The following is a 16,669-nucleotide window of genomic DNA, read 5'->3' as shown; positions in this document are numbered from 1 at the left end:
CGTCCCTTCTGCGCTCTGTATCCAGGTGTTCTCTCTGCTCCCACAGGAGGGGCAGGTGGGATCAGTTGAGAGGCACTGCTCCTTTCCCAGTGCTTGACCAGAACAGATTTAGGGCAGGAGGTTAGTGGACCAGGGGCACCTCTGACAGTTGTGCAAAATGGCAGCTGTCTGTGGCTCTCTCTGGCTGCCTGCTTGGCAAGAGCACCAATGAGCCACTCTTGCCAAGCGGCTCTATGTTGCTGGCCTTGGTACCACAGTGAGTTCTATTTTCCGGGTTTGGACAACACAACAAGCCAGTGTGGTACCAAGAAACCATAGAGCAGTGTTGTTTCTGTTCATGGTTTCTAAAAATCAAACATGTCATGCTGAAAGACCATGGCAAGGACTGGATGACATGTCAGTCGAACAAAGGTTAAAAAAAAAAAAAAACCCACTGTTGATTGACATGTCATGTGAAACTACCCATTACATCTAAGCCACGGGTAAACACTATTCAGTGTTTGAAGATCAGAAGGCATCTGTTTGAAGATCAGTTAAAAATAGTAATGCTTAAATTGCATATCATTCTTTGGTGCATTTTAACTGCTTTGCCATATATTTTAGTGCAGTCCACTTAACAAGACCACAGTTAAGGAGGGAGTTTGATTAAAAGGGCCACATCCTCCTCTCTCAGTCTCTCAGATAGATAGATAGATAGATAGATAGATAGATAGGAAGATAGGTATAACAATATACTTTCATCATGATCAATAAATATGCCTCTACATGAGGCATTTAACTCAGCAATCCACAGAGGCTTCTTCCAGTTTCTTTGCAGGAGACACACACACAATTTAATATGGGTTTTGTTTTTTCTTCCTTTATGTTGTATTATACAAACATAATGTGGCACTGCAGTATAGCACAATTGCTGAATTTCATGAGCCTATATTTCAATTTGTAGTGCCTTTAAAATGTATTACCTCAAGGCAGTGCTTTTTTTGTAAGAGAACAGGTGCCGGAACTCATTAAATTATTTACCTTTTGCACATAGACAATCACTATACACACACACACGTCAGTTCTGTAACGAAACATAACGGTTGCCACCCGCAGTAAGCACTCAGCGCGCGACCACACAACCAATCACAAGCCAAGCAGTGCCACAAGCTGAGCAGCGCCATCACAGCCGGTGCAGACGAAGTATGCATGCATCGGATTCGACACACAAGCAGCCCGCATGCACCATTTTAATTATTTTGCCACCGACCTGCTGCGCTTGACAGGGCGATTCAAATCCACATGGACCAAAATCAAATTTTCAAAAGTTACTTTTAAAATTTGGAAAATCTGTCGAGAAAAGGTGCCGGAACTCTGTTGCGGTGCGTTCTATGACAAAAAAAAAGCACTGCCTCAAGGTATTCACTCAACAACGAAGAAGTGACCAATTCAGAAATGTTGCTGAAGCTAAGCAAGTTGAACTAGGGATACAGCACAACTCAGGCCCACTGTTGAGTTAAGCATCTGTGGAAGGGGGAGGTAAGCATTATTTCCTTTTTAATATTAAAGTATTTCTGGGGTTTGAAATTTATGTAAACTCATAAATCATCAAGTGAATGCAAGGCAAGGATATTGCAAAAGACACCAACTCCTTGAAGGGCAACACTTCACATGGTTATAGCTGGAAAAAATGCAACACGAGTTCTTAAAGTAGTTTCCATTAAAGAGAAAATCTCTCTTCCCAGGCATCTCAACTAATCTAGATTTCAACTCACGGGAAGCTAGCACATGCTTTTACTTGCACTATACATCTCCTTGCTTTCTAGACAAGGTCCTAATTGGCTGCAGCAGCTAGTACCAGCTAGTAAACATGAAACCCTTATAGAGGAAGAAAGCCAGAAGCATTGTGGGAGGCTATTGTACTAAGTGTCACATACAAGGCTGTGTGCTGTGGAACAGAAGTTGTGGATTTCTGCTTTCAGGAACAATTCTATTCCATTGAAGCTGAGGCTGCTAAGGTGAAGAAGCAGGGCATCATTTTAAGGAAAAGACAAATGATACCTTAGAAAGCACCCATTTTTTGGAAGAAAAACACCTGTGCTTCCTGCACCAAGGAAGTGCATCCAAGACACTAGGGGACTTGTGTGCGTTTACTGCATTTCTATAATGCCTAACGGCCAAAGCTCTCTGGACTTTTTACCATATTTAAAACCAAAATATATACCACCACAAAACAAGATTTAAACATTTAAAACTATAGTAAAAATAAAAATAAACAGTAGATAGCTGAGTTTGTGATGAGCTTGCACATCACATGGTAAGTTGCCTACAAAGGTGGAGGATTTCACATCCCGAATAGATAGCTCTGCAGATGGTGTGGGGCTGGTCAGTGGTTGTGGTCCGTGCTGGTAGCAGTGACATGGGGAAATGTATTCATGAGGTCCTGAAAGCCCAGTTTAGGTTGCTAGGTAGAAGAATGAAATCCAGGACCAACAACGTGGCTTTCTCTAAAATGCTGCCTGTTACATGTGCAGGGTCAGCTAGACTACAAGCCTTCACACCAGGCAGGCATTTATTATGCAGGCGACCTGCCCATTGCAAGCCCAGCCATCTATGTGTCCTAAGGATCAAACCTTCGCCTACCACCGGAAGCTACACACCCCCTGAAGAAGCAAATATGTGGCATAGTGATGTGGTCTTTGTTGAGTCTTCACATCAGACTCATGACAGCAACATGAATTAGAAATGCTTTCCTACCTTTGATTTGAAATGCTTTAGTTCCTATCCTCTTTTGGTTTTCTTTAAATTATTTCCTTTGTTTAAATATATGCAATTTTTATCTGATTTTAATCTAACATAAATTTGCTTGCTCTATATTTGCCCCTGCACAGTTTAAAAGAACACATGTAGGAACTAGGGTGGTAATAGGACTGAAAGCTAGCTGAAGGCTCTTGTTTTCTTTTTTACAGTGAAGTTTGATAGTACTGGAAGAAAGTCCATCTCATGGTCTCATCTGTGCCCACTTCCAAAGCAGAGTGATTGGAGAGCCCCTAGTAAAACACGCCCTATGTTAGATGGTAGAATTGTCAGTCATCCTAAAACAGACTGCTGAAATTAACAAATTTGGTATCAGGAGGAAGAGGAGTAAAATTGTATAAAATGAGTGTTCAGTACTGAAATTGGAAACACTTTCTTGGGTCAGAATTCAACAGAGTACTTACTGATTCTCTTGCATGCTGCAGGTTCTGTTGTACAAGTGTAAATTTAGAAATAATTAGAATTATTTAAATAGACAGGTGATGCATTTTGCCATAGTGGAAGAAATGAAAACCAAATGATCTGTGTTCATGCCTGCTCAGTCCACTGCCAGGGTACTAACCCTGAAAAAAATAGAAAACTTGAAGGGATCTGTGCTTTCTTCTTATCATTCCTTATATTTAAATCAGACTTGGACTGGATCATTTGTTGTTGTTGTTTTAAATAGAGGATATCTTAAGATGGAGGCTATTTTATGACAGCCTTTCAAATACAAGACTGCTCTCTGTAAAGTAGGATACATTTGTTTATTTTATTATTATATTTATAATCTGCCTTTTTTCTTTCAAGGTACTGAAGGAAGTGTACATGACCCTCTTTACCTCTATTTTATCATCCCAACAAGCCTGTAAGATACATTAGGCTGGGAATCAATGAATGGGCCAGTGTCACGCAGTGAGCATGATCACTGAGCACATCTTGGAACGCAGATCTCTTGAGTTCCGGCTCAACACCATGACAACTACAATGGATGCATGGCTACACTTCTGACACATAATCACTGCTATGATGCAGTTGCTTTCCAGATATCTGCATAATTGAGACACCCATCTTTATCAAATAAATCAAGAACCAGTAATCACTTGCTAGTATCCAGGCGTGAAAGCTTTGAGATCTTTATGTGCACAAGTTATGGATAATGCAGCTCTGATGTTTGTGGAAAAAACCAGGGACTTCTTTTTTTTCCTTCACTGGCATTTTGAAGTGCCTCTATTCATCAATTATAGATAGACACTACACGAGTTCACACAACATGAGAACTCATGGTGGTGGTGAAATCTTACTGATGTGGGTCTGTTATGTTGTATGGACCCAGTTCTGGAGTTCCTGCTTGGTAGGATTAGTTTTCTCAAATCACAGGGAGAACCAATGGTCTGTTGTAAGGTTTCCTTACTTCACTACAGCTTCTCCAATTGTCCAAATTTGGTATCACTATTTTACCATTGTAAGTACAGAAACATCACAGAGCCCCCTGGCAAGAACATCCATGGAAGTTACTGCTTCTAGCCTATGATTTCTCCTCCTCTCAGCACCTTAGCAACAATTGCTCATCTTGTTCCCGTAGCTGAGGAATATGTCCCTCTCCCTGCTTATTTTTGGAAACAGGGAAACAGCATAAGGGTATCACCTGATGCACCACAAGGAAGTTGGGTGCATGAGCAAGAGCAAACGGCAGGGTTAGGCCAAGGCATTTTGCTGCCTGAGGCAAAGAAGAAGATGGCTTCCCCATCCATGCTGTGTCCAAAAGTTGACGGGACTGGCAACACAACCTGCCAAAGGGCAGGGGAGCCTTCACCATGATACCTGAATGCAGCAAGCTAGCTTTAGGGGTGCAGGGCAGGCCTCACGGCACTGGCTCTGTCACCCAGGGCCTTAGTGCCACGTCTCAGCCTCTGCTGACTGAAGTAAGTGCCTCTCTCTGCCTAATGGGAGGGCTGGCTCTGCAGAAGGGGAATGAGTGGACATAGTGATAGAAGCCAAATAAGGGAAAGATGGGGATTTTGCTCTCAAGGGCTACTGGAATATGTGGCAAGGCTGAGAGGATGGAGTGGGGAGCACAAAAACTGCACTGCCCAGGAATCACATGATTGCCTGACTGATAAGTTCGGGCAAAATCAGTGCGGTATACAAGCAGCTCAGGGTTGTTTGCTGTGTCATGTGAATCCAGCCGCTGTGTTGAAAGACAGTCTCTCACTGTGAGCCAGTTTGCACAATCACAGGTATTCACAGTGGTCTGTGGTGACTGCCAGTGGCCTTTGTGAATCTTCAGGCTGTGGCAGGTGGTTGCTCTGGTTCATTGTGACATGCACACCCAGGCAGGATGCCACTGTAAGTAACGAGCCAGCCAGAAACAGGGTGCTTTGTTAGCCACAGCAGCAAGTAACCCTGACCAGGTTTGCAAGTCGTGATAAACCACTGTGACTTCCTGCTGTGGCTTGCATATTCTGGCACACACAGTAAACCACTCGGTTTATTCAAGCTCTGCTGGGTGTTGGCCACTGTGTGGGCCATCCCACAGACCCATGGAATGGTATGGGTGACACCATGGGGTGGCGCGTGAGAGGTGTTTCCCCTGTGGAGGAGGGCAGGACGTGTTCCACTGGAGCCAAGCTCAGGGAACCAAGGTTCAATTTGGATGTCAGGAAGTTAGGGTCCCGAGGGTACGGAATGGGCTTCCACAGGAGGTGCTGCAAGCCCCATCAGTGAGGGTGTTCCAGGATAGGCTGGGCATGCACATGGTAGGCATGTCATGAGCAGAGCTGGCTAGAGCCGGGGGTCAGACTAGATGGCCTGAGAGGCCCCTTCTGACTTGCTCAGTTTCTTTGTTTCTATGTATCCAGAATCTAGTTGGCCACAGCCTGTTGTCATTGCATGCACTTACTGGTCCTTGAGGAAGTATACACCCACCCTACAATAAATCTGCCACGTATGTAACTATTTCACAACGCATGATTTCCACACTCTTTTTCATATACTAATCGATTTTGCCTTTATAGTTTTGGCTTCCACATTTTAGCTTGGCAAATTCCATAGAGCCCAGCCACATATCACAACAGTGATGTAAAATGAGAAAGGCATATTTAACAACCATTGGGAAAGGCACACATAGGCAACAACTGAGACATCCAGAAAGTTAGTGTAACTGTGATTGCATAGTAGCATATCCCATCCCATGAGGTCAAGAGGCTTCTAGTTCAGGTCATATTTTATGTAAAAACATTGCACTCTCTCTCTCTTTACCTTAACCCCCCCCCTGTGTTTATGAACCTGCCAATATAAGTAAATTCTGCCAATATAAGTAAATTCTGTCATCAGACCATATTAGCAGAGGAAGGCACTGTGGCTGGCTATAGGTTACAGCAACCCTGTAAAGTAGTGCGTACCTGTTAGAGCCCATACACAACTGGGAAGAGAGTTGTGGAGAGTTGTGGACAGTGCTGCAGTGTAGTCCAGAGTTGTTACCGAGAGTCCTAACTGGTTGAGTATTTTTAGGGAACTGCAGTCAGAGGGTAAACAGCTGTGAAGTGAAAAGGAGGATAATTTCCTTCATTAACAACTACCTGCTTTAATTTCCTTCTGATCTCACTGTTTGCAATTCATATACATCTTCCAAATTTACTGTAGAATAACCTGAAAATTCCCTTAATATTCCATACTCTAATGAAGTGGCCAGTAGACCAGGAGAGCTTTTGTCAAAATAAATTGGTTAGCTTTTAAGTTGCCCCAAACACTTTGTAGTAGTAGTAGTTGTTAATAAATTTGTTTGTTTACTTGAGTTATTGTTTATTAAGAAGGGGAAGCACATGCGTAGGGCACATGAGAAGCAAGAGAATGTTTTTCAAATTTTGATTATTTAAACTTAGTTGTACAGGTGGATGTTAGTCAACCTCCTCCCCAGCGTCATTATAAGACAGGGGTCTCAAACTCAACTTACCTGGGGGCCACTGGAAGTAGAGTCTGGGTGAGGCTGGGCCGCATCAAGCGGTGGTGGTGGGCCGCCCATCCCGCGTGGCTCCCAGAGGCCGGCCTGGAAGGCCGCAGGGCCCCTCCCCCGTGCCCCGTCCAGCCCGGCAATTGGCCCGCGGGCCGCGAGTTTGAGACCCCTGCTATAAAATTCCAAGCAGGGTACTAGATCTCTGGTACTGCATGCATGTGAATAAATGTAGTCAGTAATGCAATATGCAGCTGGCCACTTGGAGTGTTTATTATGAACAATGAATAAGATAATTATGCTTTTCCAGAACAGCATTATTTACTTTACTTGGTTATATTTATGTTTTTCCTTTCCCTCAGGAACTAATAACACTAGGGACTAGATTACACTAAGGGGTAATGACTGGCCCTTGTCATCCAATGAGAAAAGGGAGGCATTTGCTGGTCTTCTTGACTATGTATGTGTATGCCCTATTTTATTTATTTATTGATTGATTTATATCCTGCCTTTTCCCTCAAAAGGCTCAAGGCAGCTTACATCATTCTCCTCCTCCATCTTATCCCCACAACAACAACCCTGTGAGGTAGGTTGGGCTGAGAGTCTGTGACTGGCCCAAAGTCACGCAGTTGGCTCCATGGCTGAGCGGGGACTAGAACCCAGATCGCCTGAGTCCCAGTCCCAGGCTCTTAACCACTACACCACACTGGCCCTATTGAGCTGTTGTGTCTGAAGGAGGCAGTGAAGCCATCTGTTGGCCAATTCATACATTATGGCAGCAAACTGTGAGTGTAGAAGCTACCTCTGGTATGTAGAAACAACCCTGTTCATAGGATGTTAGCATGATGTCCAGAGCAGGGTACTATGGATTGTTTATGAATTAAACAATCCAGAAATAATACAACAACAAAACATAGGTTAACTCTAAATTATTTAACCCTCACACATGCCAGAGCGCCCAGCTTTAGACATGAGTTATAGAGCATTCACAAGTTGTCTATGCATATTGTAAATGATTCACACATTCTACGCATCTTTCCAAATGGTGGGTTATAGTGACAGTGAGAGTGACATGTAAATCAGGTTGAGGTCTCTTTTTTGAGAGAGGGTGCATGGGTGTGGGAGAGATAAGCACACTTGGATGTATTTATATTTTCTCTGTCTGTGCACTATAGAAGGCAACACTATAAAAGGAGGAGCTTGTGTTTGCTATTTGTGTTCGTTACCATGAAGAGATCAGAGCCTTTTCCTCTCAAGTAAGCATGGACAATGATTTTAACAATTATGAAGTGAATTATGCTGTTTTCTTACTATTGTACATTTTTGTCTGTGTGTTGCTAATGATTTATTAAATTTCTATAACTGTCCAGTAACCAAAGCTCTTTGGGCCATTCACAACAATTAAGATGAGATACACTATAAAAGTTTGAAAGTTTAAAACTATGGTATAAAATAGAAGTTAGAACCAAAGTAAAATTTAGAAACAACACAAAGCTTTAAACAGATCTGAGACAGAAACCAGAAGCCTGGGAAAACTGGAAGGCTTCAGTATGGCTCTGGAAAGAACATCGCCTCTCTGGGAACCTCGTTGCACAACAGAAAACCTCCTCTTCTTATTCGCCCCTTACCTGACTCCCCTTGGCAGAAGCTCCTCAGAAGGACCTCTGAGGATGGTCTTAGAGTCCAGGCAGCTATATAAGGGAGTAGACAATCACCTGGCCCCAGACCATTTGGAGCTTTGAATGTTCGTATCAGCAGTTTTGGCTCAGACAAGGACTTGAAATTACCACAGGTGGTAAAGTACTAGCATTGTATGATCACGTTGGCCAGTCCCTGTTAACAATATCACTGTTGTATTTTGGACCAGTTGAGGTTTTCATACCATTTTAAACATGTCAAGAAAGTGAACACAAGTATGTTGGGGGTGTACAATCAAAAGAGTATTACAGTTTATTCAGACATACAGGAAAACATGCAGCATGTAGGTAGCTCTGAAGGGAACTACAAAAATGGGTTCTGTACAGGGTACTTTTGCAACCAATTAACCCCACAATTTGGAAGAGAGTGGGGGAGCAGGCAGGCAACTTGCTAGAGGTACATGAGAGTGGAAGGGAAAGAACTCAATGGATTAAGACAAGGGAGAAAAGAAAGACAAAGGGTTTTAGGACAGGCATACATTAGCCTATGTACACAGCCATAAGTGAGGAACAAGTCTTGCAACATGGTTTCCTGATCAGATCAGGGTCCCATCTTGACCAGTCTAAAGCTCTCCTTGTGGCAATCAGATTATGATGGTGCTTTCACTCATTTTGTCCTGACAAAAGGCAATCCTCATATTATAATAAGCCAGATGAGACGTTATCAGATGACAGGGAAGCTTCCATGTAGCCTGCAGTGCCTGATCTTGTGTAATCCTGGAAGCTAAGCAGGGTCCGACCTGGTCAGAATTGGGATGTGTGACTTGAGTGTATGATTATATGATTTATTGTAAGTTGTCCCGAGATGTTCTGTAGGGTACGGGATAGAAAAGCTTTTAAATCATAACAACAACAACAACAACAACAACAACAACAATAATAATAATAATAATAATAATAATATTGTTGTAAACTGTCCAGAGATCTTTAGCTATGGGCAGTATAAAATGCAATAATAATATAATAATATCACAGCATGCATAACAGTTGGAATCTCAGCCATAGAAGGTGCTCCATGCCACTGAGCCCACCCTTGATTCTGCTCCCAATGCTGGATCCAAAAGCACCCCAATCTACAAACTGGATCCTTTACTGAGGGTGTAATCTGCTCCAAGGCAGGAATTATTGGCATTCATATTATGTGGAAGTTCCTCGGGGGCACAGTGGGGAGCCCACTACAGATGGATCCAGCCCTGCTTGGATTTCTGAAGCAGGGAGTTCCACAGGTGCTGGATCAGTAACTGAGAACTTTGTGCTGGTGTCAGTGCAATTGGGGAGTGATGCAAGCTATTATTCTTTAAAGAAGCGTGACTCAGTAACAGGTTTTTTGGCCATTGCTGTGACTGGATCAGCCTCCAAACTGTGGGCTGGCTACTGTTGGAGAAATCATAAAAATTACCCTCTTTCCCTCAGCTCAAATATAAAGGTGAAATATTTAACACACGATTCTTTGATCCATTAACTTGGAGGTCAATAACTGTTTGTGGTATGTACCAAGATTTATTATCATTCTGCAGAGTGAGTAGAACAGATTCTTCAAACAAAGCTTAAACAAAGAATTTATACTAGTAGTAATGTCATATAGGATGAATACACTCTGACCAATCACAAATAGATACATTGATCCTCTAAATTGTTACTGGATGTAGGCAGTCATCCAAAGCCATCTATCCTGTGCAGGTGCACCTCTCCAGATGTTCTTATGTGCTTTCTATTTAAGCCACTCCGTTCTCTCACTAACTTGCTTTTCTCCCCACGTTGTGTGGGACAGTGTTGATGCTTGCAGTGGATACTGTATGAAGCCACATGAAGGTTAGCATTTATAGTTCCTCATGACTCATTGCTCCTCTGATAGGCTAGGTGCTTTTTCCAACGATCCTAGCAGGCCAAGGTTTTCTAGCTCTTATCTGGCTGAAGCAATAACATCCTCAGGACCACTGGACATATTTGAACTCATGACTCCCCATCTTTTTGCTTTCTTTCCATTGAGAATCATTTCTTTCTTATGGCTGTTTGGACCAGCTTAGGATCAGGTAAACAGATTTTCTCCCAGGTAGACTGTGGCTGCAAGTTCAAATTCTGGAGAGCTGACATGCACTGTAGGAGGAGCCGCAGGTATGGGGGCCCTGAAGGCTGGAACTGAGGGAGAGCAGAGTTCTGCCACTATGGATGTCTCTCTCCCTTCCGTCTGCAAGCAAAACAAATAACTTGATCTATCCATGGTTCTGGTATATTAGCAGCAACTGTGGTGCTGGGCGCTTGGGCTTTGTAGCCCAAGTCTCAGACAGGTCCTTCAAAATGTTTGGGTGGTTTTCATCACTGTTTGAGACTGTTTACTCCTTTGAAAGCTTCCTTCCATGAAATTACAAACATAGGAAGCTGACTTATATTGAGTCATTGGTTTATCTAGCACAGCATTACCAAAACTGACAGACAGCAGTTCTCCAGGATTTTAAGCAGGATACTTTCCTGGCTTTACCTGGAGAAAGTAAGGATTGAACCTGTGACCTTCACCATGCACAGTTTATGCTCTACCAGGGAAGTATGTCCCCTTTAAGCCTTTCTGCAAAAGTATCAGTAGATCTGCAGGCTTTGCAATGGATTGTGGGCTCTGATTGGCTACTTCTTCCTGTGGATCTGAAGGATGCCATAAAACTAACTCCCATCAGTTAACAATGACTCTGATCCTAAGAACAGGAAAATGAGGCTTCTTTGGCTTTGCAATGTTGCATCAAAAACTGTCCTAAACTACTCTGCCCCTCAGCTAACAGAAAGTCTCAGAGGCACATTTTTAAAGTCTTGACATTTCTCCAGCTATGTTCAGCTGTTAATCCAAAGCAGGTTCTTACCCAGCTTGTTATTCTCTGAATCTGTCATATCTTTCAGTCCATCAGTGATTTGAGCATATGTATTTCATGCGTTCTTTTGGTATTCCAAAGCCCATATATGTCCTTTAATATAAGGGGAGAAACTTTAACATCAGTGGCTTTTGTGAGCTTGGGAAGATGTCTGCAAGCCATCAAATTAGTTCTGCCTCTGTTATTGAATGCCTGGAGATTTATTTGGGTGGGTTCAATTTGCACTTCCAGCATTCCCTCTCCAGTAACCCACCCCACTCTTTTTCCTTTCCCTTGCCTCTCTAGTCCTTCCTTCTGAATTGTCACTGGCCTCTTGAGCAGAGTTCTGCTGCTCTTCTGTTTCTGAATGTTGGATCATGTTAGGTCCATCCCCTGCTTTTGCATCTAGCCCTCACCAGCAATTTTGCATTTAGCTTCTACCAGGCCTGTAGTCACCAAAAGGGTTTTGTTTTTATTTTTGTTTTTTAGAGGAAGTTTTTAAAAAGTAGAAAAACTACTTTAACAGGTTTGCTGACCTGTTAAAGGCAAAATTGTAAACAGGTTTTTTTTTTAATTATTTTCTTGTTTTGAAAAGGGGACATAGAAAATGTAGGGGCAAATTTCAAATTGTAACACCACTTTTTGATATTGTTTTACATAGTTTTCTCATTTGCAATTTCTTCAATATTGCCAGTCACTTTCTTATAGATGGCATGTAGGATAGCTTTCCCTACTGATGGACCCCATTCTGTGCAAGTTTCCCCACAAAAGAATTAATCCTGGCTGCTAGGATTAACTCGCTGATACACCCTAGCTTGTCCATCTGTTAAGGGATTTTTTTAGGGACCCCTCCTGTCAGCTAACTCTAGAAAAATAAAAATAAATATATTTAGGACTTTCTTGTGCAAAGTGCAGATACACAAATCTTAACAAAAATCTTGTGAAAACTCTAAGGACACAAGGGGTAGTCTGCAACGATGTGGTATTTCAAATGGGAGAGAAATGCCCTTTTAAAACCATGTACAGGAAGTTTGGCTGGATAGAGAAAGAGGGATGAAAACAGGAAAGCAACAAACAAAAATGTGTAAATAAAATTGAAAACATTTATCTAAGTTAGCAAGTTACATGTTACCCTCCTGGGTCTGATAGCATCTGAAAAGTTAATTGCAGAGAAAATTGCATGAGAGAATGCATCTTAGTCTCCAGGTAGTTGTTGTTAGAAACACAATGTGAAGTGAGCAAATGCTTGACTTTTATGGGAATCTCAGTGCATACAAGCTGAGCCTGTATCAGAGACTTACTATTGTTTTATCCAGCCATATGGCACCTTACAATTCTGAACAGTTTAGCCAGCAAATTACACTATTCTGAATAGTGTAGCCAGAAGATTATTTTGTGGCTGAATCCACCTTCATACGATGCTATACTCCTGAATTTTGAAAGCACTGGCCAGTTCTAATTATTGTGGGCATGAGCTTATCTTCTGAGTTTATGTTGGAAAACAAAGTGCACGTTCTATTCTATGCAGGCATCCTGGAGTGGTGCCAACTAACTGGGACCCTGAGGGGCACTATTGCATCCTATCAAGTACAGGCTTGTTAGGTCAGGTAAAATCAAGCAAGAAGAATGTTTGACCCACACGTCCACTTCTCTGGACTGCAACTCAGGTGCTCCATTCAATTTCTGTGCTTTCTATGGATATGAGAATATCTCATGCTAATGAATAGTTATTAAAATCATGCACAATAGCTTAATTTGCCTCATTTATACAAAGAAGAATTTAGGGTTCCATGGTGCAAAGTTTTGTTTTTCAGTCTACAATCCTATGGGAGTTTTCAGACTGCAGTGGAATATTGCCAAAGTATATCTAGGAACAAGCAAAACAATAAAGCATACTTCTTGAACCTACCAAGCCAAACATAGCTATATTTGGTGAATTCACTGTGTGAACAAGCTGTTGAGCATCCTTTAAATCCCAGACAATTTGTGTTGGAATCAGATGCTAGTTAAACTAGAAATCTAACAAGAAATGGTGGGCATTTTGCTTTTTTAATCAGGACAGCTAGGGATCCTCACAATGCCATCTTGAATATTGACATTATGAGGGGGTGCTAGAAGAAGGAGCTGAAATTGAACCATATCAACCTCCCTGAAAACGGGGCATTTTGATACAGCCAGTTTCAGTTAACTTACCAGTCTAGCAGCGTGAGGAAGAGAATGAAATTATAACATCTCATTCCACCAACTGGGAGCACCATCCTACTTTTGGACCCTTCAGATGTACACGCATGGATATCATATCTGAATACCATTAATGTGTTAAACCATTCAATAAACTAAGGCAATGTTTTTCACCAAACTTTTTAGTGAGTATTTAAGGATTCATTACTGATTCCATAGTCCCTTTCATTCGTATAAGCCATCGTTCCCAACATCCTTGGGTCTGTGCCCATATCTCTCATGTCATGAGCACTTTCACAAAATGGCTACCATGTGAGTTTACCTGTTCATAAAATGATTGACATAGTGAGCATAACTGCTTGCAAACAATTCATTTTCCATAAGGCCAATTGGTGAGACTAAAAGAAGCATAACCTACCAACAGCATTGATACAAAATGGGACTGTCACCCCAACCTCTCCACTCTTTTGAACCCAAATAAAGCTGGTACCTGTCTGTTAAATAATCATATAGACTTTTTAAAATCTTAAGAAAAGAAATAAAAATCAGGAGAGGCAGGAAGCCTGGCATGTGTCAGGAGAAGTGTCCACATGCATACTGGTGCCCATTGGAGAGGTGTAATTTGTCTTTTCCTGGATGAAAGGTGATACAGTCTGCAGTCCTCAGTTATCAGAAGTATTCAACTGCATAGATGTCCTGTCTTCTAACTAAGACAAATTCAGATTGTACTGAATGGGGAATGTAACTTGCCTCTGCCAGTGATAATTGTAATGCCTTGCTGGCTGTATCTATTAGTGTATTTGGTAGGGAGAATTGCCATGTCTTGAGAATTTCCCATTCAAAACAACCTCAAGGTACAGTGACCTAGTAAAAATGCCTGTATAAATGTGGATTTTTATGTGTCCTTGCCTTTTATAAATTTTGGAGGAACTAGGTGGAGTGCACAGGGAGGAAAAATAACTTCCTTTTACTCTGTATGAAAAGAATTCCTTTCAGTTTAAAAAAAAAATTGGAAGGCAAGCAAAACAGTTGTGGTTCCTGTGGTTGATCTGGAGGTTATTTCTCTTATGCTAAAAAAACTAACAGACTGAATAAATTCTGCATCCTTCACTGGTGGTTTTCTGTTACTCTTGGAACAATTGCTCAAAAAAATCTAGAATTTATTTTATTTTTGTTTAAATTTCAATCTAATTATGAGGCTAAATGTGTCTTCATTTGTCCTATTTGAGTACTATGACTAAGTTTCTATTTGTGATCACTCTTTTTTCTGTTGTATAGTTTTCTTGAGCTGTGCTTTAGTTTTATTTATATTTAGATGTCAAGGGGGAATTGTGGTATTTCACCATGCAGGTATTAGAAAATTCTCCCTTGGGGCTTTTGGAATTTACCTGCTGGAGCAGCAAAATAGACAATTGCTTCTTCCTCCAAGGTTTTGCTGCTTGGGACTTTTAACTTACTACATTACCAAAGCTTATATTTCTGGATTCTTTGTGAGATTAACATCACCTTCTTTACACATTTTTAATGCTAGGAGGGGCTTTGCCCCGTTTTTTATATGTCCCATTACACAACTACTATATGGAACTGTGAATTGCACAAATATGTAGGGTTACATGCCACCATTCAAGAGATATACCAGACTTGTCTCAATTAAAAAGTGAAAAGCAAAAACCTGAAATGGTTCCAAGCAGATCCTACTATAAATAGGATCTGGGTTCGTATGACATGACAAACAACCAATGATTTAAAGAAATATAGGCTTGTTCCAGCAGCTTGTCTCATCAGTCCGGCTCATGGCGCCTGCTTCAGGGTGGCCGTGACCTGTGTACCCACCCATAGACTCTACCAGGAACCATGGGTTGTCAGAAGCCAAATCTTGACAAAACCAGTGTGGGATCTCAGTGCTCAACAACTTGCTGCAATTTATACCTAGTACAAACCCAATTAAGTGTCTTTTTGAGCAATGACGAGGCATTAACAAGAAAGTGAAAGAGAAATGAACATGGGGCACAGATAGCAATGCCAGGTGAAATCGCACATTCAGCAAAATTAATGGCAGCCTTCTTGAGCTATCTTTTCTTTGCTTTTTTAACCAGGAAGTCCAAATATAAATTTATATACAGTTCTGTGCTAGATCTATTCAAATTAGCTTCTAACAGCTTCTCTCTGCATGAGGGAACAGCCCCACTGCTACTGCCCAGCTGTTTCTTGCTGTTGTTGCCCAATGCAAGAGGGAAGCCACAAGGGAATTGCTGACCACCTTCCTGGAACAGGATTATGCTGAGGGGCAGCAAGAACGGGGGCACACATAGGGCTGGTCATTCCAGTGGTTCATTGCCTTTAAACCAGAACGTGACAGGATAGCTCCTCTAATAAAGGACTTCTTCAAAGAGAGGATAGTCCTTTGTAAAAGAGGACACTTGGAAAATATAGATAAGACAAATATTATCTTTACTGATTTTTTGTGTTTTCAGGACTTAATACATTCTTCCTGTGTGGGCTGAACAAGTATTATTTTAGAGATGATTGCAAAAGCGGTATTACTATGCAAAAATACTTATACCATGCAATATGACGATCAAGTTCAGCTTTTAGACTTGTTACCTCCAAGTATGCTTTCCTCATTTTAGTTCACTATATACTGTTTGCTTATTGTTCACTTACCTTTGCAAGAATGTAAAATCCAGGTAGATACAGAAAATGAAAAAATGAGAAAAGAAAACAAATAGAAAATCTATATTCATTAATTAAAATTAAATATCTTTAGAACAACAAATATATAAATATTCATACAGTCTTGCCTTGGTTTCTCAGGTACCAATGCAGATGCAAATTCTTTGTCTAAACTGTTCCTGCCTTTGCTTTCCCCCAATACACACACACACCTGCCACAAATAAGCATGGGATCAGGATGCACATGTCTTTGTTAACATCCTTTATTTTAATAGGAACTGTGAAGCTGTTTTGCAATAAAATGGATATTATGAATTACAGTGACTTAAAAAACCACTGTGAAATATGGGTGTTTGAGCTACCGAAGAATTAATGAGATTTCAATATAAGATTTAAGGACTGGAGAGATAATATTTTAAACTAATCCTTCCCTTTTTTGGTGACTTTCTTCTTAGTGCATCGCAATATGAGCCAAGCGTGCCAAGGAGGATGTGCGACATGTTCTGAATACAATGGATGCATGTCATGTAAACCTCGACTCTTTTTCTTTCTGG

At 41.4% G+C, this 16,669-nt stretch overlaps 1 protein-coding gene across 1 annotated transcript in view; it reads left to right on the top strand.

Annotated features, from left to right (window-relative positions):
- RSPO3 (R-spondin 3) overlaps positions 1-16,669 on the top strand; it is a 65,183-nt gene that overhangs the window by 14,253 nt on the left and 34,261 nt on the right. Inside the window, 1 exon segment of the mRNA XM_044449042.1 lies at positions 16,571-16,669. This exon segment is cut by the window's right edge and continues 26 nt beyond it. Coding sequence (XP_044304977.1) covers positions 16,571-16,669 — 99 coding nt within the window.

This window comes from Varanus komodoensis, unplaced genomic scaffold (genome assembly GCF_004798865.1).
Source record: "Varanus komodoensis strain SLA01 unplaced genomic scaffold, ASM479886v1 scaffold1, whole genome shotgun sequence".
Taxonomy (NCBI): Eukaryota; Metazoa; Chordata; class Lepidosauria; order Squamata; family Varanidae; genus Varanus; species Varanus komodoensis.
Note: the sequence above shows the minus strand (reverse complement) of the source record. Positions and strands in the feature narration are given on the sequence as shown.